The sequence below is a fragment of the Ascaphus truei genome, chromosome 5, assembly GCF_040206685.1.
Source record: "Ascaphus truei isolate aAscTru1 chromosome 5, aAscTru1.hap1, whole genome shotgun sequence".
Classification (NCBI taxonomy): Eukaryota; Metazoa; Chordata; class Amphibia; order Anura; family Ascaphidae; genus Ascaphus; species Ascaphus truei.
Window position 1 is genome coordinate 155,705,612 of NC_134487.1, and position 27,170 is coordinate 155,732,781.

At 39.0% G+C, this 27,170-nt stretch overlaps 1 protein-coding gene across 2 annotated transcripts in view; it reads left to right on the forward strand.

Annotated features, from left to right (window-relative positions):
- The window catches only part of KIF3A (kinesin family member 3A), a 45,559-nt gene extending 19,097 nt beyond the window's left edge, over nt 1-26,462 (forward strand). The window contains exons 3-18 of one of the 2 annotated variants that reach the window (XM_075601108.1): nt 2,599-2,743; nt 3,573-3,657; nt 8,268-8,373; nt 9,347-9,486; nt 10,818-11,015; nt 11,737-11,911; nt 12,009-12,107; nt 14,753-14,821; nt 16,757-16,913; nt 17,301-17,481; nt 18,701-18,811; nt 19,644-19,769; nt 20,862-20,915; nt 21,017-21,085; nt 21,639-21,766; nt 24,247-26,462. In XM_075601108.1, the coding sequence (XP_075457223.1) occupies nt 2,599-2,743; nt 3,573-3,657; nt 8,268-8,373; nt 9,347-9,486; nt 10,818-11,015; nt 11,737-11,911; nt 12,009-12,107; nt 14,753-14,821; nt 16,757-16,913; nt 17,301-17,481; nt 18,701-18,811; nt 19,644-19,769; nt 20,862-20,915; nt 21,017-21,085; nt 21,639-21,766; nt 24,247-24,295 (1,892 nt within the window). In that variant the 3' untranslated portion in view covers nt 24,296-26,462. The remainder of the gene's footprint in view (nt 1-2,598; nt 2,744-3,572; nt 3,658-8,267; nt 8,374-9,346; nt 9,487-10,817; nt 11,016-11,736; nt 11,912-12,008; nt 12,108-14,752; nt 14,822-16,756; nt 16,914-17,300; nt 17,482-18,700; nt 18,812-19,643; nt 19,770-20,861; nt 20,916-21,016; nt 21,086-21,638; nt 21,767-24,246) is intronic. The other variant, XM_075601110.1, reaches the window with a different exon arrangement.
- The last annotated feature ends 708 nt before the right edge of the window (nt 26,463-27,170 follow it).

A 27,170-nucleotide genomic window follows, 5' to 3' on the forward strand; every position in this document is an offset into this window, starting at 1 on the left:
CTGGACACAACCTTTCCCCCCGCATACGCAAATCCCTTCATGGGTTATTGGGAGGACTCGTACATTCTGCATAACAATGAGTCCCTCCGTATTATCATACTTTGGTGTAGGTTTATTGACGACATTGTTATCGTATGGGATGGTGACATGGAGTCTCTAGAACTATTTCTGGCATCATTAAATAACAATGACAAAAGATTATCCTTTACGAATGTCACTAATTGTACACAATTTTTTTATGTAAAACTCTCCCACTCTGAGGATGGCCAAATAATAATGATTAATTTCAGAAATCGTGTGGACTGCAATGGATTACTTGATGCCAAGAGTGGCCACTGAGAAATGTGACACTGAGACAATATTCAATTTGGTCAATTTCAGAGACTAAAACCGAATTATACTTGTGAGACTGACTTTGTTAAACAGACAGAGCTAAAGGCCAGGTTTCAGGATAAAAATTATGATTAGCTGCTAATAAAATAATCTTACAATAGAGCACTGTGTCTAAATAGGGAGGATCTCCTGACACCCATAATTGAAAAGAAACCAGAATCGGATAATTTTGAAGCTTCTTTTAACTCTCAATTCAATAGTGGAGCGAGGGGCACATTAGAAACATTTTAAATAAACATTGGGGTCTTTTAAAGGATGATGTTATTTTAGAGAAGACTTTACCCAACTGTCCAAACGTCATTTTTAGAAAGAACCGAAATTGAAAACATTTTAGCACCCACTGTTTAAAAAAAAAAAAAAAAAAATCAGAAAGCGAGAACATTCCGACAACTGACTCACAAAAAAATCCCAAGGCGGTTTCAAATGCACAAAGACAAGATGCATCACCTCTTAACACTTTGACATAGTTCATACTTCCAGTGTCATGTCATGTGTTACAGGTAAAACACACACAATAATACATTCTTTTAACTGTAACAGCACACACTGTTTATGTATTGGAATGTCCGTGAAGAAAGCAATTTGTGGGGAGAACCAATAGACCACTAAATACTTGCTTCCTTGAACACAGAAGAAATATAGAAAAGGGTTTAGCGACACACAGGGTTCCAAAACACTTTTTGGAATTGCATGAATGTAAAATTGATGGCTTTTCTATCAAGGGACTAGAAGTAGTCAGTCAATATGAACTCAAGAGGCAGAGCCCGATTCAATAAATTGTGCCGCCGTGGGTCCTTCTGGATCAACTCCATACACACTCTAGCACCACTAGGACTTAATCTGGAGACTGATGTGGCAGCATTTGTATGATACACAGTGATTAGGGTGTCTATGCTCTGTTCTTCTTCTTCCTTTTTTTTTTGTTATAAACACAGGCGATATAGTCTAGTACTGAGGTAATCACATTACCTAGGAGACCTTATTCTACACGACGCATACATGAATTGTAGCACAGTATATATTTACACCATATTCTATATAGGGGCTGCTATTCGTCCCCCTTTCTTCCCCCCCCCCTCCCCAATCCCTCTCTTCTGCCGACACTGCAGAGAAAAAAAATGTATATGTAGAATTATTGGATGCGCAAATAATCAATTAAATAAGTTGTAGGGATAATATGGTCTTGATATGCTGCCCCAATGTTATGGTTTAACACAAAAACCCACAGAACATATATGGTATATAAACATTCGGCGCAACACAAGATTAAAAGTTCTATTGGTGTTCTCTGTGTGAATGGAACTGATGCATTGTAATAAAGAATCAGCAATGTGACTAGTCCTGATGTTGATTCTGGAAATAACGAAAAGAGAATAATATAGGGAAGTACTGTTGGATATAATGTATCACGCAAAGGTGTAAAGCTACTTACAATGTAGCAGAAGTTCCAGGCATATCGGATAACAATCCCAGCTGCACTTGAAACCGCGAGTCCAGGCGTCTCTGCCTCTTTGTGGAAACGCTGGGCATCAGCTGGCTTGGTCCGTGGATCAAATTTCCGCGCTGTTTCAGCTTCCTCGTCAGCTGGCAGTGATGTGAATACGATGCAGGAGATTTGTCTGAGGCTGTTCTTTCATACAGCCAATGAATCACTTGTCGCTATACTCCGTTAGATCTATTGGCACTAGTACAGTCCGTGCGATCTTCACAACAGATCAGCTATTCATAGTTAGGTAGGGTAAGGGACCACCAGCGCATCGCAGAGGGATGCTGCTGGAGCCGACTATCATCAGAACTCATCCTCTGTGATACACGTAGGCTGGACTATCAGCAGCAACAGAGGTCAAGGCACCCTGAGCCATCAGCCTGGGAAAACATTTGAGCCTACAGAGCCCTGCCACCCCAGGACGATACTTCCAGATAAGCATCTTTTAGACACGCACTTTGAGTGCAAGTTTTTAATCTCCTTTGATATGATATTTAAGTGTGGCATTACTTTTATGGCGTTCTTTCTCCTATGCACTTCTTTTACACTAGGCACCACATTGAGGAGATATGGGGGTTCCCTTCTTCAAAAAACTGCTAGTAGACACCAGAAGTTATTATACTCTTTGTTTTGGACTGGACTTCAATTCATTCATTGTGTATGTTATTGAGAATTGTTATTGTTTCTCTACCCCTTTTTTTTTGTTATTTTATTTTCAGGCACTATCTTTGCATACGGACAGACTGGGACAGGTAAAACCTTTACTATGGAGGGAGTAAGAGCAGTGCCAGAACTCCGAGGGATCATCCCCAATTCCTTTGCTCACGTATTTGGTCATATTGCTAAAGCCGAAGGAGATACAAGGTAAGTCAGCAGTCTGAGATTCAGTTACACTGCTAATGTTGGGGTGGGGGTTTGTTTGTTTTTTTTAACTTGAATACCTTTTTTTTTGTCTTTTAATACAAAATCTCTCAAGTAAAAGAGAGAGAATAGTGGCCAAGACAAGAAACAATATTGTCACTGCATCACTTGGTGCTGTGCTATAGGTGACAATGTGTATAAACAGAAGGGGAACAGTATGTAGACAGGATGGGGATTAGATGCGTGTGACCAGGGTAAGCTCCCAAATGATCTTTTATGTAAAGGATCAAAGTGTTTTTTTGTTGCTCCTTAGTTTGATATTACAGCTCTGGAAAAGATAAATCCGACTCAATTTGTTACACTGAAGTTATAGCTTAAAGTAGCAATGCTGGCAAACATGTAAATCCATTTTTACATCATTGGAACCAGGGACCCACCGGGGCTGGAACATGTTACTAATGATATTGTGGCTTTCTATTGGCCCCGGGGATCCTACGAGATTTGGCTGGTATATTGTTTCCCCAGGCGGGAGCACTGGTGAGTACACCGGTAAGTAACTTGGGAAACAGGAGTTCCCAAGCTAAAAATATTAGGGTTCAGCTCCTAGGAACCCCCCCCCCTCTAACTCAAATGATGCAAAGAAAACAAATAGTGTTGGCAGGATTGCTGCTTTTAATTTACTTAACCCTTTCGATGGACCTGGCCCCCTGGCACTGAAAGGATTTGTTTCTGTTTGCAACACAAAGCCATTTTTTGTTAAAGATCCTATTTATAATATCTTTCAAATATGAGGTGAATTCAGTGTAGCTCAGAGTATTCTGTTATTTCATAGATTTTTGGTCCGAGTATCCTATTTGGAAATTTATAATGAAGAAGTACGGGACTTGCTTGGAAAAGACCAAAACCAAAGGTTGGAGGTGAGCAAGAAGCATCTTATTATAAGAACTTAACCTTTTTATCGTGTGTTTCTTTTAAACATTTTTTTTTTACCATTACCCTTGGTTTGTTGAGTGATATTTAATTGTTGAATGTATTATAGATGTTTAAAAAAATTTTTTTTTTAAAGTCATTTGTATATATATTATTATGTCAATTAGAAGCTGTGATATTGGGGGAACCTTTATTTAGCCTTACTTACAAATGTAAATAATAACACTTTATAGAGAATGTTATTGTTAATTGTTCCTTAGATTCCTTTTGTTTGAAACGGCTTGATCAGATGTGCTTGCATTGATTCAGCTCAGGGCCATCTTATCTCATCTTTTCAAGCCAGACAACTTTTATGAAGAGTAATATCAAATTAAAATGTGCAACATATGAGGCCTTTCTCCTTTATAAAGACCAGTACAAAGTAATCACGATTCTGTCCTACTTCTAATCCTAAAGTGGGGGAGGGGGAGAGAATTGGAGTAGCTAAACCCGTGGGCTCCTCTGGCAGCCTAGGGGTTAAAGACAGATGACACGAACAAAGGTGCTTAATCTTGAAATGTAACCAGGTAACTGTCTGATTCCATAACATATTTTTTCAGAATAAGTCAGTCTTGAAGATTTTGTACATAAGCTACACATGCAAAGGTTGGTGTGCATAAGGTATAAAGACAGCTTAAAACAAGTTTAACATCAGTAGAAAGAACACATTGTGTTTCTAGAGCATTTGAAAAACATACCTAATTTTTAAATTTTATACAACAACGATAAGACACAAGTTATGGTGGTTAAAAAAGTGACAAACACCCATCACCACCGTAAAGCGAACACAATACCACTTACGGGTATATTCACATGTCTCAGACAGGTCTGTACCTTGCCTTTCCCCATTATCTCTTGGCATGCAACAATGATCGGAATTTTATACACAGCGGAGGTCTAGCCTAAAGCCATGTTAATATATCTGAAAACTATTTAAGCCATGATGCTTAAGTGTACCAGTGTTTGCATTTTTAATTTCCAAGTATGTTCCATTTCTATTATTATTATTATTTTAATGTAATCAGATCACTCACTTGCCATATGTTTTTTTTTTAAATTTTATTTTTATTGATTTCTGATCAAAAGAAAATAAACATATATGACGAAGTGGGGAGGGCTGCAATAGAACATCTCGTGGGCCCTTATTTTTGGTACAAAGCCACCACATGTGAGCCATCAAGACTCTTTGACCACACCCTTTGGGACAGATGGGGGACACCCTCTTGGAATATTATAGATTGACAGACCAGTGTCAAGTACTATCTGGACAGACCCTTATATGCATATTCCTTCATTGATGTACAAATGGAACTTGTAGCCGCAGCCTCGACTATGTCAGCCCAGTCTTCTGGGCCAATAGTTAGTTTGATGTCGGCCTCCCGTTGTTTGCAATGAACTAACATAGTAGATGCAGTTGCACTTACAGTACAAGATTTCCATGTTTCACAAGACCATGTTGGACGGTAGAGAAGTGGAAGCTTGTGAGGTCTCAAAAGCTACACTTTTGCTTCATGACCAATTCCACTCTGCCTTACATAATTTGTGTAATGAATTGTATTCACTATGACAAGGACCGCGCCTTAAACAATTGTATAATGTTCTATATAGAGTTAAAGCCCTAGTCTAGCACTATATTTAAAATAGGAGTTATGGTTTAGCAAGTTTTACATAGATGGTGTTTGCCACAGTAGTTACTCTTGCGTTCTGGAATGGTCTTACGGTATTTGCTGAAATGCCCTACGACAGTTATACCGTTACATTAAATGTAACGGAATTCTGGGGATAAAAGGAAGCCAGTAAATATCAGAGGGAAAAAAGTCATTTCAATTTGTGGACATGTCTAATATGCAAATACAGTGCACGTATAACCTTTGAGAAAGTGGGCCACCATTTTTTTTTCTCCCATGGCTGATGCATGTTAAATGTACATACATGTACCAATTATTTTGCTTTATTTAATATTTCTTCTATTTTTAGTTCTTTACTTTTATTCAGATTATTATTATTATTATTTTTAATGCTTGAGCTCTTTGAAAATGACTGCTGCCTGTTTTCTTCTTTTGAAAGGTCCATAATATGAATTCAGTGGAGAAATAATTAATAAAATTAATAAAATGAGTGCTGAATATATTTAGGAAAAGTTGTGTACATATAAAAAAAATAACTGGGGGAGGAAAGGGGAATTTTACCTTTTTAAATGCTCGTTCAGCAGAGGGAGAACATGGAACATACAGTAACTGTGAGTGTATAAGCAGAAGAAGCTGCAGATGGAAGTTTGTAGTAATGATCAGGATTGTGTCGTAGGTGTTTTATTTACTGTGTATTGCGTGTCTAAAATGTAAACCCAGAGCTAAAGGAGCGAACACTCAATAATTTAACCATAGTTTTTTGCATAAGGCCAAATTATTTTGAATTAAAATGCGTTATAGGAAACATTACAATGGCAATGAAAAACATAAACTGTGTGGCTTTTTTAAAAGTTACTAAAGTCAAAACATGTTTTAAAAAAAAAATGAAAATGGAAAAAGGGAACATTTGTGTACTATTTCACCTTTGCCGCAACTTACCCTCCCTACCCGGATCCCTAGGGAGGTTACATTGAGGTAGTGGTGTGTCTGACATCAGCACTGATTTAGCTTGTCTCGGGGTGCTATTTGTGGTCGTCTGGGTGGTGAAAAATATGGGCGCCAGGAGTTTTTATAGTACAACTTCAATCCTTATTTCTGATCCCATGCTTAGGAACATTGCAGTCACTGTTACATGTAGATTACATGTTATACTTCATTTCATCCATACCACTCTTGATACTCTTCCCTGAGTGCCCACTTTTAACACTCATGGGAGCATCTTCCTCTTGTGTACTGAGCCTATTTAAAAACTACATTTTGAAGGTCCCTTTTACTCCTGGCCTGTTCTGTGTAACGTTATTGTTACCTTCCAGTCCTGTTCAGGAGCTGCCACTTCCTCGGGGGGCACTGAACACTGTGGATGGGGATCCGCTTGTAGGGCTGATCCCCAGACATCCTGGGTGATTTTCTACCTTGCTCACTGAGTTATGTCTGCATTCCCGTTACTGGGATATGTTGTTCTCATGTGGCCATACTGTGGCATCATAACTGCTGGGGCACTATACTATACTTTAGGAAATATATCGCCTACCTCTACTCCCCGAGGCTCCTCTCCTTCTTTCATGCTGCAACCTACCCTCCAGGAAACACTCTGCTTCCTCCTTTTATACCTCCTGTGACACAGTACCTCTGTGTCACCACGGGGTGGAGCCTAGCATCGACTGCTCACCATTAACCCCTTGCAGTACACTAGTAAACCCACAAGGAGAAAGAGGTTACACTTGTATATGTATTTGATTCACACTATGGTTAAACTGTATCGGTTATGTGTGGACACCAGATGGCACTCAGCTTCTAGTAAATTGTGGCACTGTCAAAAAACAATCTTTGGCCTCAAGTTAAGAGATTTTAAATGTGTAGATCCTATTTGTTTGAACTTGGGGGATATCCCAGAGCAGGGCCAACCCAGGCCTTCTATATTGGAAGCAACCATTTCAGAAATCACCCGTGATGTCCCAGCATAGGGAATAAGAGTCCACAAGGGTCGGTAAACAAATGGAGCATTGCAATGACATGTAGCATTCCTTCTCTTCATTGGCCAATGTCCTCTTGTATGCTCTGAAAGTGCCAAGTCTTTACCTATTCTGAGCTGGGGGGAGGAGCAATGCAGTCCTAGAGTTCAGACAAACTTAAAAAATATGTCATTTGGGGAAATGTTTGCTCTAACAGGAACAAAAAATAGGAAATCCTATATCTGCATTGCTACTATTGTTTTCTAATTAATGGATACAGCACACAATTCTTGCAGAATGTAGCAGAGTTTTGTGTAAATAAAGGAAAAAGATGCACTACTGTTTTATTTGTTGGAAGTTAAATACTCTTATAGGTGCCAAACCCTGTACTTAAAAAGATATACAATTTAGACTTCTCCTAACCTTTCTTAAATCTAAGTGGTGTGGAAAGCCCCAATGAAGATCTGTGGAATAGAACAACATGGCCAGGCAAGTAGAATTAGATTAAGCTTTAATTCCACTCTGATGTCATTGACCTCACTTGGATGACGTCATTACCCTCACAAGAGCCAGTCAACTGTAAGGCTGCGTCCATAGACACTTCGCCCGTGCGGAGGCGCACGTCCGTGGGTGTGTCTAGTGACGTTACGGAGCTGGTTCGCACTCATTGGGCGAACCGCTCACGTGACCGGCCTGTCGCGCCAAGAAATCAGTTTTAACTGATTTCTTGCGCAACGAACTCCCGCTTCCACATGCGCCAGCACCCCGTATAGACGCGATCACTGCCTTCAGGCAGTCTGATCGCTCAGCGTGCGGATGCGTGGTCATCCATACCATGGGCGCAGCCTAAAGATGAAACCAGCATGAAATTCTGAGATTGCACCTTTTAACTGCTTTGCTTCAACCTCTGTACAGAGAATATCTTTTCTTTTTGTATCTGTTGAAGAATTTCATTTGTCCTTGCAAATTGTGTTCCAGGTTAAAGAGCGACCCGATGTGGGAGTTTACATTAAAGACTTATCTGGTTACGTTGTAAACAATGCCGATGATATGGATAGGATCATGACTTTAGGACACAAAAATCGTAAGTTCTCTTTCGCTTTACCACCATACTGTAAATATTCCCATGTCAGAAATGGATGTCTTATGCTATTCTTAAAATGACATGTGCACTTTTTTCAAATTACATTCTAATCCTCACCAATGGCCCCTCTGGCAACAATGGTTTTGGGGGAGCATTTATTGTAATATTATTTTATTGACTTTGACAGATACACAAAATTACTCATGAGTTGCCGCTTGAATCTTCAGAGCTTGTTTCCTGTGGTATGTCCTGAGGGGGCGTGTCTCCTGAAGTTACCTTCTTACACACTATGATGCAAAGAGATACTATAGGGTCTATGTATCAAGGGGAAAAAGGTGCAAATCTGGGGCAGAAAATGGTACTAGATGTATTAAAGAAAAAAATCCTATTGATTTTAATGGATCCCTATGTGTGCAGACTTTTTTTTTCTTTTCTTTTTCTCTCAAACGACCATGACACCCCAAAGATATACATTCAGGTTCTTCTGAGGTACAATACTCTTGGCACTTATTACAGCTTTTTCCAAGGGATCGGCACTAGTTGTTTAAGAAAAGGTACATTGTTTTGCCTAGTATTGATGGCAGAGGTGAGGATTTTTTTACTTATACAACACTGACCGTGTACAGTACACAGTGCTGTATATAGAGTGTTTGCAGGCACAGAGTCCCTGCTCCAAAGAGCTTGCAGTCTAATGAATGCCTGAGACACCAAGAGATGAAGGGGTTTTCCAGAGGGCAGAAAGAGCTGACACTGGGATTTAAACCAGGCTCTTTTGCTTCAAAGGCATTTGTGTGTACCACCAAGCTACTTTTTCAGCCCTATAATTGATTAAGATAAATATTTATATACAGTGTATATACAGTATATATATATATATATTTTTTTTTTTTAAACTAATGTAAAATATGCTTCTTGATAGTACACCATAGTACTGTAATGTACTTTGGATCTTAATTTGCTTTCTTCTTCAAAGGTTCTGTTGGTGCCACTAACATGAATGAGCACAGCTCTCGGTCCCACGCTATCTTTACAATTACTATTGAATGCAGCGAGAAAGGGACTGATGGAAACATTCACGTTCGCATGGGAAAGCTTCATCTTGTAGACCTTGCAGTAAGACCTTCTTTTTTTCTTCTTTTCTTTGGCTGTAATAATAGTGAAGTAGTTGGTCCTATAAAGTCCTGCATATTTAATACTTCTGTATCCAGTGTTTGTAAATATTTGCATCTATTGGTCACTTGTTCTCGAGATGCATTTGGAATCTATGGGATATGTGTTATTTAGACAATTATGTAGGCCGTGATGTACATCATTCTAATTGGAAAATGTAGCATCTGCCAATATAAGTCCAGTACTACTCAAACTATTGCTTACAATTCCGTATTGCATTTATAAACTAGGCAAACAAAAGTAGATTAAAGCTGATTTTACCCCTTCTTTGTTTTTTTTTTGTTTTTAACAGGATGGGAGACAAAGGTTCCCCAGAGCTGAGCTATGCTACTTTCCGCTCTGGGGACCCGCTGGTTCCATAGATGTGTAAAGATATCACTCCTTGGTTTCACGCTGGGATTTATATGGATGACCAATAGGCCCATGTGACTTGGATATTTGAACAGCCATTTATTTTTCCCTAGAGGGGACTGAAACATAGGTACCTTCACAGATCTCCAGAACAGTGGGTGCCGCCGGAGCTGAATATATTCCAGTTCAGCTCCAAGAACCCCCCCTCCCAACCCCCCTGTGAAAAAAGAGGGTGAGGGGAGTCAGAAATAAAACGAGCAGACGGGATTGCTGCTTTAAGTATTTTCTTAGGCTGCGCTTATAGTGACAGCGACAGCAACGCGACGTCGCTTATAAAAAAAATGCATTGAAGCCGTCGCGTGCACTTATAGTAAGCGCAGCGCGACGGAGCGGTTACTGGAAGTCAAGTCAGTTTGATTTTTCCAGCAACCGCAGCGTGACGTCGCCGGGCACTATAAGCGTAGCCTTAGGTGTATAAAAATGAGCTTATGCAAAGTAAAAAATATATATAAACTTGCAGTTTTAGCCCTGAAAGTTATGACTTGTGTTTTGTATTGTTAATGTTGTACAGCTTCAGTTTGTACACTGTAAACTGTTTTTATGGTTCATTTGTCCAAGTTGCTTACTAATGAATGTACCATTTAAAAAAAAAACACGTTTGTAATATAGAAACTACATATTGCATACTGAAGTCTTTCCAAAGAGAATATTCAATACAAGTGATGGGTACAGGAAAAATTCGACCCAAATTCATGAAAAGCAGGACGCAGTTGACCTGGCGCAATAACTAAAACCCTTTTTTGCATCTGAATGGGCTGAGCAATGCGTTACAGGCCTGTCTATACTGTAAGTTGCAGTCAATCATAGCCAACAAATAAATGTATGTGACTTGAAGTAGATCCTTTTCCACTCTTACGTCCTAGGGCTCAGAAAGACAGGGAAAGACTGGGGCAACTGGACAAAGACTTAAAGAAGCCACAAAAATTAACCTATCGCTTTCCACACTGGGTAATGTCATATCTGCTTTGGTTGACGGAAAAAGCACTCACGTGCCATACAGGAATTCAAAACTGACGCGGCTGCTGCAGGATTCATTGGGTGGCAACTCCAAGACCATGATGGTAAGAATCACCCATTCTGTGTTTGCAGCTCTCCAGTGGGTCACTATGTGGCAACTTTTTTCTTTTAAGAGAGCAATGAAAATATTCATTTTTGGTGCTTTGGTTGAAGATTCTAAAGAGCTAAATTCTTTGATCAAATCAGAGTTGTCATAATCTGCACTGTGTTAAATAAAGCTTGTGTTGCACATTTTTTCACTTCTCTTAGAAATCTGAACATGGGAAGTCCTTTTTTGGTACAGCATCATATCATGTTCACTAATCACTGCATTAAAGAACTGACCTTTTTTTTTAACCTGAAATGTTGAGATGAAAAATATCATATGATATATAATCATCTTGGTTCACTTATCTCCTATGCTGTTTGCAGTGTTGCAGGCACTTGCGGCAGCTAAGGCCATAAATATGTTATAACTTGCAAGAAATCCAATGGTTGATCCAGGATCAAATCCACTACTGAAGTTCAGCAGCCAGCCATTTAAAATGTGTCACTGCAAAAAGTTCTTATTTGATTTTTTCATGTATACATCAATAATTGTATGTGTAGTTGTGCATATAGCTTCATGACATACAAAATGCCTATTTTGATTTTCTTTTCAGATTTAAAAATAGGGAAAGGTATTTATTGTGCAAGAGTTTTTTTTTTTGGTTCTAAATACCTCTTAATAAATTATTTGTTTGTGATTTGACTGAATTAAATCTGATCTTGATTCCTACTTTCTAGTGCGCAAACATTGGCCCCGCAGATTACAACTATGATGAGACCATCAGTACCTTAAGATATGCAAACAGAGCTAAAAATATCAAAAATAAAGCTAGAATTAATGAGGATCCCAAGGACGCCCTACTGCGCCAGTTCCAAAAAGAAATTGAGGATCTCAAGAAGAAGCTTAAGGATGGTAAATTGGAATTAGGATCCACCAATCGCGTTTGACAGTAAATCAGGGCTATATGAGGTGTAACAATGAATGAAAACTGCCGCAATCTCTTATTTAGGGGAGGAAATTTCTGGCTCTGATGACAGTGGCTCAGACGATGATGAGGATGAAGATGGAGAAATCGGAGAGGACGGAGAAAAGAAACGAAGACGGCGAGGTAGGAATAGAGAGAGATCCTCTACAGTATATATGTTTTAAAAAAAATGGATTACAAATACTGTGAGTCAGCTACTTCTGTCCTGCTGCCTTCATCTATTTACTACTTGAAGCAGGCTTATCAGTAGTGCATAGTCGGGATTTACAGTACACTCCCTACAACAACCAAAGGAATGAACAACTTCTTGTTAAATTGTTTTACTTACCTGTAATGGGGGTTAGGGGGCCTCTGGAGCTGATCCATGATCCCCTGACATTCTGGTTCCCTAGATACTGGTACTGGGCAAGAATACTTGCTTGGTGGACATAAAATGTCCATAGGGTTGTTCTGGCAGCCACCGGGAGATGTCATTGCAACGTTCTGTTGGTGAGCCATATTTGTATCATTTATTTATTTATTTTGTGTAGTAATTGTTCCCTACAGTATGACAAGTACTGGATTGCACTTAAATATTGAGAGGGCTTTATAGTGTTTGCACTGGACCCTTTCTCTTGAGGCGTCAACAGCACAGGAGATCACTGAAGCTGTGCTGGAAATCTTGTTACATGGTACATTCACCTAATGGCAGTTTACTATGTAAGCAAGGCCAGAAGTCCTGCATAAAGGCAGCCGTCCCTGTATAACTAGGTATGGATTGCAGTCTATGTATGACTGTAATTGACTTTACCACAACATTATATTTGATCAAGATGCAAATTGTGATTTTCAGAGCAATCACCACCTCCTTGAATGTATTCACCTAATGCAGGGGCTCTCAACCTACTGTATGTTCTGTGGTTTCCTGGGAGGTGACCAGGGCCCCCCTGACAATTTGTTAATGGTGGATATTTTACTCTATAAGATACTATATTATTTGCCATAAATCTTAATGTAATCAAAATGTTATTAAATATTGCAAATGCACAGGCGTTTATTTAAAAAAAAATATAAGCCATACCCCAGCAATCATATCTTAATACAGGGGTGTGCAAAGTGGGGGGGGGCGTGAGATTTTCTGGGGGGGCGCGGCTGTTACAGAGGCCCCGCGCTTCCCCGAAAGCATTTAAAATAAATGACGGGGATCATATGAGGTCTCTGTAACTTTTACTTACCTTCTGCGACTCGCCTCCATGGCAACCCGGCGTCACATGACCCCGTGACGTCATTTGACGCCGGTGCCGTGCAGGGAGGGGGGGGGGGGCGCGAGCCAGAGGAACAGGGTCACCTGTCAGAAACTTTACGCACCCCTGTCTTAATGTACAATACATAGGATAAGTGGGCGGTGTGGCACGCAATCACAAACCTTTAAAGAATCCATGGAGTCGTTCTACGTTTTAAGTTTTTTTTTAAAGGTTGCGCAGTTCTTAAAAGGTTTCAAACCACTGACCTAGTGTAATTAACACTAATCCTCAAGTTGCATTCACCCTTACTCATGGTAAAATTATTAACTTTCGTGAGGTACAGTACATTGCCCTTAATTGTAGATGAGTAACCCATCTGAGCCTATCCAATGTGCATTTTTGAAAGGTCACATTTCAATGATGTTTCCTCCTTTCCATCACAAGCACCACTTGTATTGTTATGGATATTTTAATAAAATGTAAGGGAATCCCATAAACATTCTGACCACCACTAACGTTCTGAGCAATCTATCGGAATATTTTGTTTTAGCTCCCAAATAGTTGCCTTTGATCATTTTGTGTTTACATACAATCCCGCTCCCAGAAATAGAGAGCATTTACCTTGGTATTTCAGAGTGATTAGGATAGATGGTGGGGGAAAGATACCGGTCATGGCCTGCTGCAAATGTGATCCATGATACGTTTGAATATGTTTCATTAAAAAAAAAAAAAAAAAAACTCTTGGTTTTCTAATGTAGAAGAAGAAGAATGTAGCCACCAACCTTTGTAATGAGGGGGGGAGGAAGACATGTTTCATATTTGATCCAGTCACCATGAAGTGCCTGCCACCTATCTTTCAACTACTCCTGCATTCATAGGGATATATTAATATTAAAAAGTTGTTAAAAAAAATTGCAACAATGATGCCTTCTGAATTTTAGAATCGGAACGTGACAGATAAAGTAGAGAATGGGTCATTCTGTTTTATTGACCACTACTAATGCCATACAAAGTGGTTTTTATCCAGAGTTGAAAGAGATTACAAATTGAGGACACTTTTTTTCCCATTAAGATCTGATTTCTATCCACCTGTGCTTCTAAGAACCTCATGGCTATATCATTCATACTAATCCACATTACAAACATTGTGGGAGTAGATGGGTTATCAGCAGGAACTTCTGTTGCAAAGGACATCTTTAGTCCTAGTTGTGGATTATTTTTAGGCAAAGTATAAATATGAAAATGTGTGGCTCATTCTAAAAATGGAGCGAATGATCAGGTATCTTCAAGCATGCTGTTTTTGTCTTTTTATAACCGGATTAGCATCATTCAGCACATTTCACTTTTGCCTGATATGAAAAAGGGTTTAGTGTTTCCAAATCAAGTAAACACAAACTGAGAAGTAGATCAGTTAAGTGCTAGACTTTAGAAATTATTTCCTGACTTGGATTGTTTAGGGCATCTTCGGTACACCTGATATTCCCATCTTGTCTTTTCATGATCTTTGTTTTCCCTGCTATTCTCTGGGGCCATCTCTTTTTCCAGGCAGTAGCAGCAGCAGTATCAGCTCAGACTCCACAGTGATAGAGAGACCAGTGGATAAGTACTTGCCTAGTGAGTGGCAGCTCCTACGCTGTATGAGAAAGCTATGGCTTACCATGCCTTTTGCGCCCCATTCAGTTGCTGCACTGCTGCCTGCGATTGAAGCAGTTTGGATGTATGGATTTCCCAACGCATGCTTTCCTTTTTACTGTAATCATTTTTTTTCACCCCCCCTGCCCCCCCAACACTTTGTGGATGCTTTGCTATTGAGGATGATAAACTGCTTTCTCATCCATTTAAAAGATAAAAGCTTGGTAAATGGAGTGATAGACTTCTTAACTTTTACTAGAAAAACATGCCTGATGCAATGCTTTTTTTCTGCTTACTTTTTATTGTTAGTTGTACTTTTCAAAACTCTTTGTACTGGTACCCCTAGAAGTGAAGGAAATGTGTGGCTTCCAGAGAATTATAACTGGTGTTTCACTTGCCATTCAGAGGGAACATTATGGCTTTTCAAATAGTTTTAGTACAAGGTGGCCAAGCAGTTCCTAAAATACCCCCTTCTTTGAGAGACCTGCAATAGCTAAGGATCGATATTGTCAGTATATAAACTCTGACAATTTACAAAGGAGGAAGTCTGATCAAGGTTTTAACGAATTGTCATATTCCATGTTTTTTTTTCTACTGTGAACATGATGGAAGTTTAAGTTGGTCTTTTGTAGATGTTCCCAAGCTTGTCTTCAGAGACCCTCGGGAACAGGCTTTAGAAATAGATTTCCAATCAGATGTACATTTATTTAGTTCACCTCTGAGTATTGATTTGTTGGGACAACAAAAATCACGTCTCATGAAGGGTTTGAGAATCTGTCTGGAAATTAATTTATTTAAATTGCTGATTCTAACACGTTTTTTTGTTTGTTTTTCTTTCTGCATGTATACTTTCCAAACACGTTCTTGCTTTGCCCTTCTCACTCACTCCATCAATACTAACTATTTACATTGCGTTTTGGGAAGCTATTCATATTTGGTTTCGTTTATGCTACAAAACTATGCCTTTGATTTGAAAAGAAAAAGGTTCTGGGTGTGTCACACTTTTGCCACATTGTGGACTTTGGTAATTACAGGCAGTCCTCGGTTATCCAATGGAATCCGTTCAGGAAGTAGCGTTGGATAGTGAAACCGTTGTAAAGTGAGTCCAATGTTAATCAGTACCTGTATTGGCTATCACTTACTGGCCAAGTAGTAACTGCTTACAGTAGATCCTTCAAAGACTGCCGTTTTGGTATAATTTTGGTAGCAGTTTTAATTCCACATGGCACATTCATGTTTTTGGTTTCTGAAGTCTGTTGCAATACAATGTAAATGAACCTTTTTGTACACTTTTTTTTTTTGTGTGTGTAGCAATATTTCATCTCCACATTTCTTGCTACACGAAGTTTAATTTGAAACTAACTGGCACATTTTTGTTTCTACGCACTAGACACAGTGCCTTGGACCACTTTCTAATGTATAGTCTTTGTTAACACAATATGATCATCATGGAGTCATAATTTTCTTCTTCTCTCTTCATGTCAATGCTGCCTACCTACGATTTAATTGCTACCTCCACTTAATGCAAGATCAAGCAGGTTGGTGTAAAGGGTTTGACCTCGACATTTGTAAGCGGCAAGATGGTCTTCTTGATTATACTAGCATCACTTTCTGTCTCCTATTTTTTTCTTAAGCTAAGACCATGCAGTGCTCTGCTCAAGTCAGTCACTGTCCACAGTAGTTTTCGATTGGATCATAATTTAATGACAGTGCGGGGATATTAATTTCTGATGGCACAGAAATTGAATTTCATCTTTTGAGGGTAAAAAAAGGTATTTCAGAGCTATTTACAAACCAATTTGCTAATATTTTGCTTTGTGACTTATTATTATGTTTTTGCATGTTACCTGATGTATTTTTACTTTGTAGTTCATCCTTTCAGTAAGTTCGAGCTTACAAATGTTGTCTTTGGCCTAGGCAAAAAGAAGGTGTTCCCAGATAAGATGGCTGAGATGCAAGCGAGGATTGACGAGGAAAGGAAAGCACTAGAAGCGAAACTTGACATGGAAGAAGAAGAAAGAAACAAGGCAAGAGCAGAACTGGAGAGGAGAGAGAAAGATTTACTTAAAGCACAGTAAGTAATATGAATAACTGCATAAAGTTAACCATTCCCCACTCCCTCTGATCATAGACGGGTGGCGAAGAAGCTCTGGGTATGTGACTCGACATTGGGAGGTCTTCATTTGATGCCTGAAGACATTCTCTTGATACCCAGGAAGATTTAATTGCGGCAGAGGGGCAGCAAGCGGAGGACGCACAGACTTCCCACATCCAACAAATGTGGAAGGTCACAAAACTGGGATCAGTTCTCTAACCGATTTTTATCTCCTCTCTTCTAAAAGGAATAATCTCCTTTCTGGTTTCCCTCTTCTTACTATCCATCAGGTGTATTGAGGAATCATTACAAGTGGTGTTGATTAAATCTGTAAGGCTCTGGCTAAATATGTTCTCCTATCTTCAGGCAAGAACATCAGTCACTTCTTGAGAAGTTGTCTGGGTTGGAGAAGAAGGTAATTGTTGGAGGAGTGGACTTGCTGGCCAAAGCCGAGGAACAAGAGAAACTTTTGGACGAATCTAATTCGGAGCTTGAAGAGCGAAGGAAACGAGCTGAGAAACTTCGCAGAGAACTAGAGGAAAAAGAGGTATTTTATTCTGAATAGCCCATTCATGGTGTGTAGGATTACATGAAGGTTGAGATAGCAGTTAGAACATGGACATGTACAGTAGTCTGCTTCTGTCTAAATACAATTACGACAGGCCACTGCATACAAGGAAAGTCGAGCAGCAATTGTGTACTAAATCTGGTACTAAGCAGAGTTAATAGGACAAGTAAAAAAAAATGCCAGTAGAAATTCTTCTAGATCCCCCAACATGCTTACACTTAATGCTGCTTTAAAGGTCTGCTATACAAATATAATTAACCATGTCTGATCTATTAATTCTATTCAAAAGACTGCTCAAAGCCCACAATACAATATTATAAACCCTTACATATTTTGTTTTATTCAGAAGAGGAGATACAAATTGTTGCATGTTTTGGCCAAAACATTGACCTTCCCACCTTGCAATTTCCCAAAGGGTAGGTCCAACCATAATAATAAAAAGGTACCTTGTTTCATAAACTAAACTTCCATTGCTTCTCTTTCATATTTATGGGAAAGTAGTTAAGCTACCTCTAGATTGACAAAAAGTCACACCATATTAATAGTTTTAGTCACTGGAACATTAAATAATCCTCAAATCATTGGATTAAAGGAAGGGCTTGTTTGTTCAGAAGCCCTTGAGGATACCAGATGTGCACCCCTTGCATGACCTTTACATATTAAATCAAACGGTGGAAAATGATTTGAATTCATCTTTATTGTTTTTGTCACTAGTTTATGTGGCGTTGAGCTTCTTTTCTTTTTTTTTAATTAGGTGAAATAATTGAAACGTTTTTGATAGTTGATTATTGTTTTAAGGCTAAACAAAAATGGTGGTTTGACTATACTGTAAAATAGTAATTTGGGTTAAGATGAATTGAGTGTTTGCCTTATGTTCATTAAATTGCTTTGGATCCCCAATGCTAAACATCTCAGAGGAAGTGACATGACATCACGAAACGCGTCAGGGGATGGTGTCTTTTAGTGTCTGTTTAGCCCCTGCCATGTGTTATTTACGACTTCATTAAATAAAGCGGTTTTTTTTTATATTTGAAGGAAGTTGTGCCAAGTGTTTTTGAAATTGTTTGGTTTTGTATTTGGCCCTGGTAGCTGACCTCTTTTGCAGCGTACACTGTTTTCAGACAAGCAAGAGACAGAGACAGAGACCGTATGTCAGTCGATTTATGTTTATTCACACTATATTTGATGTATTTCACAGCAAGAACGTTTGGATATTGAAGAGAAATACACAAGCTTACAGGAGGAGGCTCAGGGCAAAACCAAAAAGTTGAAGAAAGTGTGGACCATGCTGATGGCAGCAAAGTCTGAGGTTAGTTCCTTATATTCAAGAGACTTTTTTCATGTTGGATCTGCTGTTTTTGTTCTAATGATTTGTTTTGCTTTTAGTTGAGCTAATAATTTCGTGAAAAGTACTATAGAAGTACAGCATGTCTATATCCGAAAATTGAGAACAGGTTATATTGTAAAGGATAAAGGTTCTGTAATTTAGAGCGGAAATCTCATCCATGTGTGTATTCAATTTGTTTTAATTTTACATGATTTGAACCAGGAAGTCCTGCAGAGCTAAAACGCACTGGTTTTAGGTTCGGGGACCCAAGAAACTTTCTAGTTTTGTTGCTCGAGTTCGTACTGGAAATTTAGGGATGTCCATGGTCGTCCAGTAGAAACCTGCAACATCATCCCCTTAATGACCTTGCTGTTTCCTATTGGCCTGTGGTATTGCAGGGTTCCCTGAGCTAAAAATAGTGCGGTTGAGCTCCACAGAATCCCTGGTTAGAATTCTGCTTCTTTAAAGTAGAAATTGGCTCATGAGAGCTGAGCTTGGACAACCATAAATTAGGTTGGTGATGTTTTGGTACTGCAGAATGTACACTGATAACCTAGGGGATTATCCTATAACCTTGTAAGTGGGAAAACTGCTCTTCACTTGAATAGCAGTTTATAGAATAAGCCCCCTTTTTATCTGCGATCAAAATAGAAAACCTATTGCTTTGAGAATAAACTAGAGGAATATTTCAGTTAGGTTGACATGGACTTCCTCAGGATTATTAGGGTGCTGAGAATTTCACTTTCAAAGTGCTGTCCCACCTAATGGTAATGGTGATAAGCCTTATTTTAAAGGACAATGTTATTCTTATTAGATGGCAGATCTGCAACAAGAGCACCAAAGGGAAATTGAAGGATTGCTGGAGAATATCAGACAGCTGAGCCGGGAGTTGCGACTTCAAATGATTATCATTGATAATTTTATTCCTCAGGAATATCAGGTAAAGGCCATAAAATGTCCTTTTGTTATTTGGGTATTAGTAATGTATATATGAATAGACTTGCCGTGTTGGGCAGTTGCTGTTGAATAGGGAGACTAAAGTTAGATATGGGTTCTTTTTGATGTAGTGGTTCCTGTTCCTATATTTTTACCACAGTAAAATACATTATAGAAACTCATGAATACTTAAGAACATCATCAGGTCTATTAATGACTTGCTATCAAGTTGAACATTGGCATCAGCTTTGTTACATATTGGCAATAATCAGATGAGCTCAGGGAGAGTGTGAAAGGAGGAAACCGTCTGAAAAGCTCAAAGGCAATATACCTAGTGGCGTATGCCAATAATATAGTAGAGGTAGAGTAGCGTAAATAGGGAGAGAGTATTGGAGAGTAAACTGCTGCTGAACTAAGACAAAGCAATGTCCATAATGTAAAGTGCAGTATGACAAGGATCAGCCTGGAGTTGCAAGTACTCACGATGAAGCCGTCCTCCGTAGCTCTCACTCTCTCTCTCCTCGTGTCACTGTGTCCAAAGTAAGTGACGTCACTCCCCGGCGCGGGCATGATCTCGAGCTCAAGGAGAGGGTAACTACTGAAGAAAGTGAGAGGTCTCAAGAGCCTTTTTGAGAAATCCCATCTTTGAGTCACTTGGTCATAAATTCCTTTTTTTCTGCAGTCTGTAAAATACTTTTTTGTATCGTACAACAAAGCATGATAAATGTCAGGGCTCTCTACAAGGTTGCAGCAGAATCTCCTAGTGTCCTATTCCTAGAGTAATCACTGGATAAGCAGAATATTGGATCCTGCAGGTCCCAGACTATCTGACTGACCATGAGTAAGTCGCATGCAAGGCTTCTTGCAGATTAGACAAGGTTAAATGGGATATCTGTAGCCTAAACCCCATAGGCCTTGATGTCATATAACCTTCTCTAGAGCTATACATTGGTGACGTTTTACTGTATCATTGTTATGCTTTATAGCACAAGGGTGACTTTATTCTTGTTATTGATATCTGGGACTGACTGATTTTGAAACAAAGCATTTTTTTCTTAATACTTTGCAAAGTTATGTTTCATTTATTCCTTTTAAGGAAATGATTGAAAATTATGTTCACTGGAATGAAGATATTGGAGAATGGCAACTGGTAGGCATTTTTCTACAATTTATTACTTAACAAATGGTCTTTCAGTGTTAACATTAGCTAAATAAATCTGACTGCTCCTTTTTTTTATCTTTCTTCCTAAGAAATGTGTTGCATACACTGGAAACAATATGAGAAAACAAACCCCTGTACCTGACAAGAAAGAAAAGGATGTAAGATAAATATGTAAAGACATTGTCAGTTGTTTCATGTGTTCTTTAACCTCTCTATAAGGCGTTCCTGTAGGCTAGTCCAACACTTGGATAGTTTTCAGTACATTGAATAGTTTTGGGGTCTGGTTTGGCAAAGAAGGGTTAATGAGGACAACATATGTGTGTGAGGCACAAAATGATGCAAGTGAATTAGTGACAAATAGTAGATAGTGGAGGTAAATGCGTCTTTTCAGGTCAGCAGATCCCCCTGTAGCAGAATGCTTTTGGAAATCAACAGTAACTTGGACGTGGCTTGGTAATATAGATTGAGCACTGCATGTGTCATCTTGTGTCTAATGTAGGGAGGTTTCACATTGTTCTGCTTTATGTATGTAATGCAGGATTAGCAGACTAAAAACATGTAATATGAACATATGTTTTGGTAGCATAATTCACTGCCCATGTTCTTGAGGGTTATCCCATCCATGTATTGGTGTCTTCTATATATTGTCATATATGCCCATTTGTAATGCACTCACAACTCGGTTTGCTATTCTTTTTCATTACCCTCCAGCCCTTTGAAGTGGACTTGTCTCACGTGTATTTGGCATACACAGAGGAGAGTCTTCGTCAGTCCCTGTTGAAGTTGGAGAGACCCAGAACTTCAAAAGGAGGAAAATCAAGACCCAAAACTGGAAGAAGGTGCATATCAGTGTGGTAATTCACCGGGTGACCCACCGAAAGCGTATTATACAGTTTCACATTTATTCCATAGACCATTTCAAATGACCACAAGGTGCAGAAAACTCTACATGAATTCTGATCTTCATAGTGCAGCTGCACAGGATTCTATTTTCATTGTCCTATTCGAGATAAATTCTTATAGTTAAACATTGTAGCTAAGTCCATGATTTGGCATTTTGGACAATACAGTAGTTGCAATAAGAGCCAATAATTGTTTGGATTGGAAATGTTTACTTTCCTCTAGTGATCTCATCCAAGGAACCAAATGTAGAAAATGTAATACAATTATTTCTGTACTTATTTATTTATTTATTTATTTATTTATAAAATATTTTACCAGGAAGTAATACATTGAGAGTTACCTCTCGTTTTCAAGTATGTCCTGGGCACAGAGTAAAACAAATAATACATGGTTACAAATACAGTTACATAAATGAACAAGGTATACATTTATATACAAGACATTGCATGCACAGTTAAAGAAAATATATATTATGAGCGTATGAAACAGTTACAGACCAGATTAAAGTGTGAGACAGCCTTAGATTTGAAAGAACTTAAGCTGGTGGTGGATATGAGAGTCTCTGGTAGGTTGTTCCAGTTTTGGGGTGCACGGAAGGAGAAGGAGGAACGTCCGGATACTTTGTTGAGTCTTGGGACCATGAATAGTCTTTTGGAGTCTGATCTCAGGTGATAGGTACTGCATGTGGTAGGGGTGAGGAGCTTGTTCAGGTAGCTGGGTAGCTTGCCCAGAAAGTATTTGAGGGTGAGACAGGAAAGGTGAACTTTGCGCCTAGACTCTAGTGATGACCAATCTAGTTCTTTGAGCATTTCGCAGTGATGTGTGTTGTAGTTGCATTGGAGAACAAAACGACAAATTGAATTGTAGAGGGTGTCAAGTTTGCTAAGGTGGGTTTGAGGAGCCGAGCCATATACTATGTCTCCATAGTCAATAATTGGCATTAGATTGGCATTTTACATTACATACTTCCATATGTAATGTAAAATGTAAAAATGTGTGCCTGTTGCAAACGATTCTACATATAGTGCAGCAGGAATTTAAGTAGATCAGGTGTTAAGAGTCCAGTTACATCTACTTTTGCAGCTGTTTTCAGTTCTGTTTATACTTCGGAAATTATGCCAAGTTTGTTATTGTATTGTATGTCTTTATTTATATAGCGCCAAAAGTGTACTCAGCGCTTCACAATGAATACAGTACAGGAAATTATAATGATACAATAAGTGCAGCAAAATCAGACAATAGGAAAGGAAGTCCCTGCCCCGAAGAGCTTACAATCTAAGAGGTTTGATGGGGAACATAGAGACAGTAGGTGAGGGAATAAGTTCTGTAGATGGCAGTGCTAGGTCACAATGGATGGACTGTTTTACAAGTTTCCATTATTTGCCAGTTACATAGTAAATTGAATTCGATGGGTATGTCTTTTCTAAACCTCATCTATGTTAAATGTAATTGGCGGACATACTTATCCTATATATTTATGTTGATATTGATCCAAAGGAAGGTAAGCAGAAAACCCAGTGAAACATTGGCAAATTATGTCTCCATTTGGCGAAAATGTAATTTGTTCCTGACTCCAGTGCTGGCAATCAGATTACCTCCCAGGATCAACGTCCTTCCTACAGTGGCGGCCGCCTTTAACCTCCTGCGGCCGTTTCCCCGCGATTTTAAAAATGCAGATGCGGCCTGTTTTCCGCCGGTTTGGGCGCCGCGGTCGCTTTCAATGTTAAGCGCCATTAGCGCTGTCTGGTGGATGCGGCTGACGCACGGCAAAGTCCGTGAGAAACAGAAAACATCCCCAAATTTTTTCGGGGATGTAGGAGGTTAAAAGGGGCCGCGGCTGTATGTTATGTTTCACTTATTTGACATATCCCTGTATACCTTTCCTTTCTAAGAGATGTATAAAATTTTCTTAAAGATATCAACTGTATCTGCCATCAGTCTCCATGGGTAGTACATTTCATATTTTCACTGCCTTTACTGCAAAGTATAATTTCCTTTGCTGCTGCTGAAATATCATCTTCTCTAATCTCAAGTGTTGACCCTATGTCATTTCTACTCTCCTTGGGATAAAACGTACCCTTTTTCTTGTATTGATATGTATAATTGAACAATATTGCGGAGACTATTGGCTACAAGGACACCTAAATTATTTTGTATCAAGGATTGCTCTCATTTTGTCCCAATTACTTTGTAAGCGGCACACGTATCACTGCTTCACCCAATGCATACCTTTAAACTGAGAGTATCTGTATAAACTTCATCTGCTTTTTATCTGCCCAAACTTCTAGTGTATACATATATATTTGTAAATGCTTGAGCCACATGTGAGACTGGAATAATCTGTCCTGGCAGATCTGTTTTTATATGTTCATGTTATTTCCGAGTAGTTATTTCTTTTTATTTCTTTTTTGTATAGGAAACGTTCTGCAAAACCAGAAGCGGCGATTGACTCTCTGCTTCAATAACCATTTGATCTGCTGCAACATGATGTGGATTAAGAAGTGTGTACATTTCAGTGCGATGTAAAGAATGATACATTTAAGTGTGATATAAATTGGTAAATGGTAGCTTACAAGGCATGTCACTTTTTCTTGGATAGGATATTGGATGTGTCGCAGGAAAATCATTGTAATATTTATATGCCCGTCTCATTTTCCCCTCGTATTATTCTGGCCTCATGTAAGCATTGTTTTGTTTTTTATTCACAAGCTTACGTTCTGTTTTGCTCTTGTTACGTATGCATTATAGTTTTCAGAACTTGATTCTCAGCCTACGTTCTGCAACTCGTGCACTGAATTTTTATGACGCTTATGACCGCTTTCATTGAACTAGGATAAAAGTTACTTGGAAATAATGTTGTGTAGAGCTGCCACAACAATGCATAATCACTATTGCATGAAGCGACTTTGACGACGAGACTTTTTTCCCCCTCAAATTATTAGTATATTTCATACCTTGCTATACCAAAGACCTTCTTGAAATCGTAAAGCTTCCTGCTAACTTCAGTACTAATGTGTTGCATTCCCCTGTAAACCACCACCTGTTAGTTATAATGCTTAAATATAAAAGAAAATAATGTGATGGAATATAATCTTTATCTGTCAACAGAAAACCTAGCTCTAACAAGCTACATTGTGTACTGAATTGCTGCTCCCAAAAACACAAATACAGTGTCCTATATAACAGAGCTCAAAAACTGCTCCGTCCTGACTCCTGGGGGGGGGGGGACACAAGATATTTCAGCAGCATCGATTCAAGATGTAATTTAGTGTAGTATTATGTATTTTTTTTTGAGGATACATTGTAAAAGTCTTCACTATATTTTAATATGGCCGTCTTAGGGAACAGTAAGAGTTTCGGTAAGTATTTTGTCTGGAGAAGAGAGAAATTCAACTAAGTTCAGAGACAACACGTTCATGTCAATGCGCATGCAGAAAATGTCAAGGTTGTAGATTTGTCGCTGCATTCTATACAGTATTTTATTTTTAAAGAACTTTTATTATTTAAGAGCATGGTAAATAAGATAACTGACATGATCAGTCCCTAATATGATTGATTCCCTTTCAGCTATAGTTAATTCATTGTTGTCACATCTGTTTAAAAGTGGGTTTCCTCTTACAAGAAGCTGGTATATTATTGGGGGGAAATTCAGCAAGCATTTGAATAATTAAAATGGTCTGTTCATTATTTACATGTATACGTTCACTTAAATCTTTGTGCGTTGTGTCCTGATACACAAAATTTGCCATGACATCTTAATTCATTATTGTCCATCGATGACCTCAAGCAACTGATAGCTTAAAATAACTAGTGGAGCTTTGTTTAGTATCACATTGAGAAAGTTGCTATACCTCCCTTTGGAGAGATGATGATTCAACAAGATAAAAACTGAACCAGCTGTGCCACTGTTTTTACATAAGTGAACAAATGAGTATCGCTACGACCGTTTAGGAATGTACTGATTTGCCAAAACATTGCAGTGACTCTGCAGAGTCTAAGCTCCACTCCCTTTTCTGCCTAGACACAGGGAGTGGGAGAGAGGTCATAAATAGGATGGGATTAGAATTTCACTCTGAGATCCCAGGAGGAGAGCTAGGGGGGTGTCTCACCTGTAAATAAGCAAGTACACAGTTATGTTATGAGGTAGTCTAGGGTAGTAGCCCCTTTGTTGTTTTGATAGGCTTCCTAGAAATGTAGGAGTAGAAGTATAGGCACTGCTGGGAGGCCTGTGTCCTCTAAGGTTACCCCAATTGGTAGCCCTGGCACTCAAATGAGCATAGCACCTAGTGGCCTTGGACACCCTTCGTCTGTGAGAATCCCAGGGGAGTATAAGCTGGAGCCCAATAGAAAGGGATCACCTTTGCCATACCAACATCGAAGAGCTACTAAAAGGATGGTCAGAGCCAGATAGAGAACCAAGGCCTCTCTGTACCAAAGTTATAAAGGAGAAGCCCAAGAAGGGACCCAAAAGGTATAAGAAGAGTATACAATATGAGAACTAGGCTATCTTGTATGACTAATCAACTACTCCAATTGTTCTAAGCATGTGCCTCTCCAGGAATGCAGTGATGCACCTGGGGAAGTTCTTCCTCGAACTCTGTAAATAAAGCCTGTCCTGGTTGTAACTTTAAAGTTCCTGGCCCCCATGTTTTCTACCTCAACACCCAGCGGCACGGACCCAGCACCCTGACAAGGTAATACACTGTACAGCCAAATCTAGCAACTATCTGATGTAACTCTCCCTGCCCGGCTTCTATGGAGATTACATCTTAAACCCTTTTTTTCTGAAAGCCTTTTAAGGCTCGGAAAGCAGCAAGAGTTGAAAAATGACTGCAACTGCACTGATATTTTCACTTATTTTGTATATTAGCTCTGTATATTTTATATAGTCTGCATTTTTAAATAGAAACAGTATAGCGACATAACATGGCATTTCTCCCAGATACAAAAGTGTTTCAAGTGATTTCTAACCAAACTCTTAGAGAATTCACTATGAAGGGATTCAATGTGGTTACCTTGTTTACATGATCATAAATTAAGTAACGTTAAAATATTAAAACTAAAAAAAAATCCCTTCATTTGGTCACATTCTTTATGAAATAAGATAACATATGCCAATTTTTTTTAGTTTGAAGCATGTCCATTCCGCAAGGTGAAAGTAGTGAGGCCCAGATCCACAGTTTTGTTAAGTCATGACTGAGAACGCTCTAGTTATAAAAATCAGTAACTTGTTCTGCTCCCTGAGGTTAACGTGAATCCACAGCACTAATTATAACGAGAGACGCTCTTCTTTGCAAACGTGCCAAGTGCTATATATACTGTACCACCCCAAGCACGCCT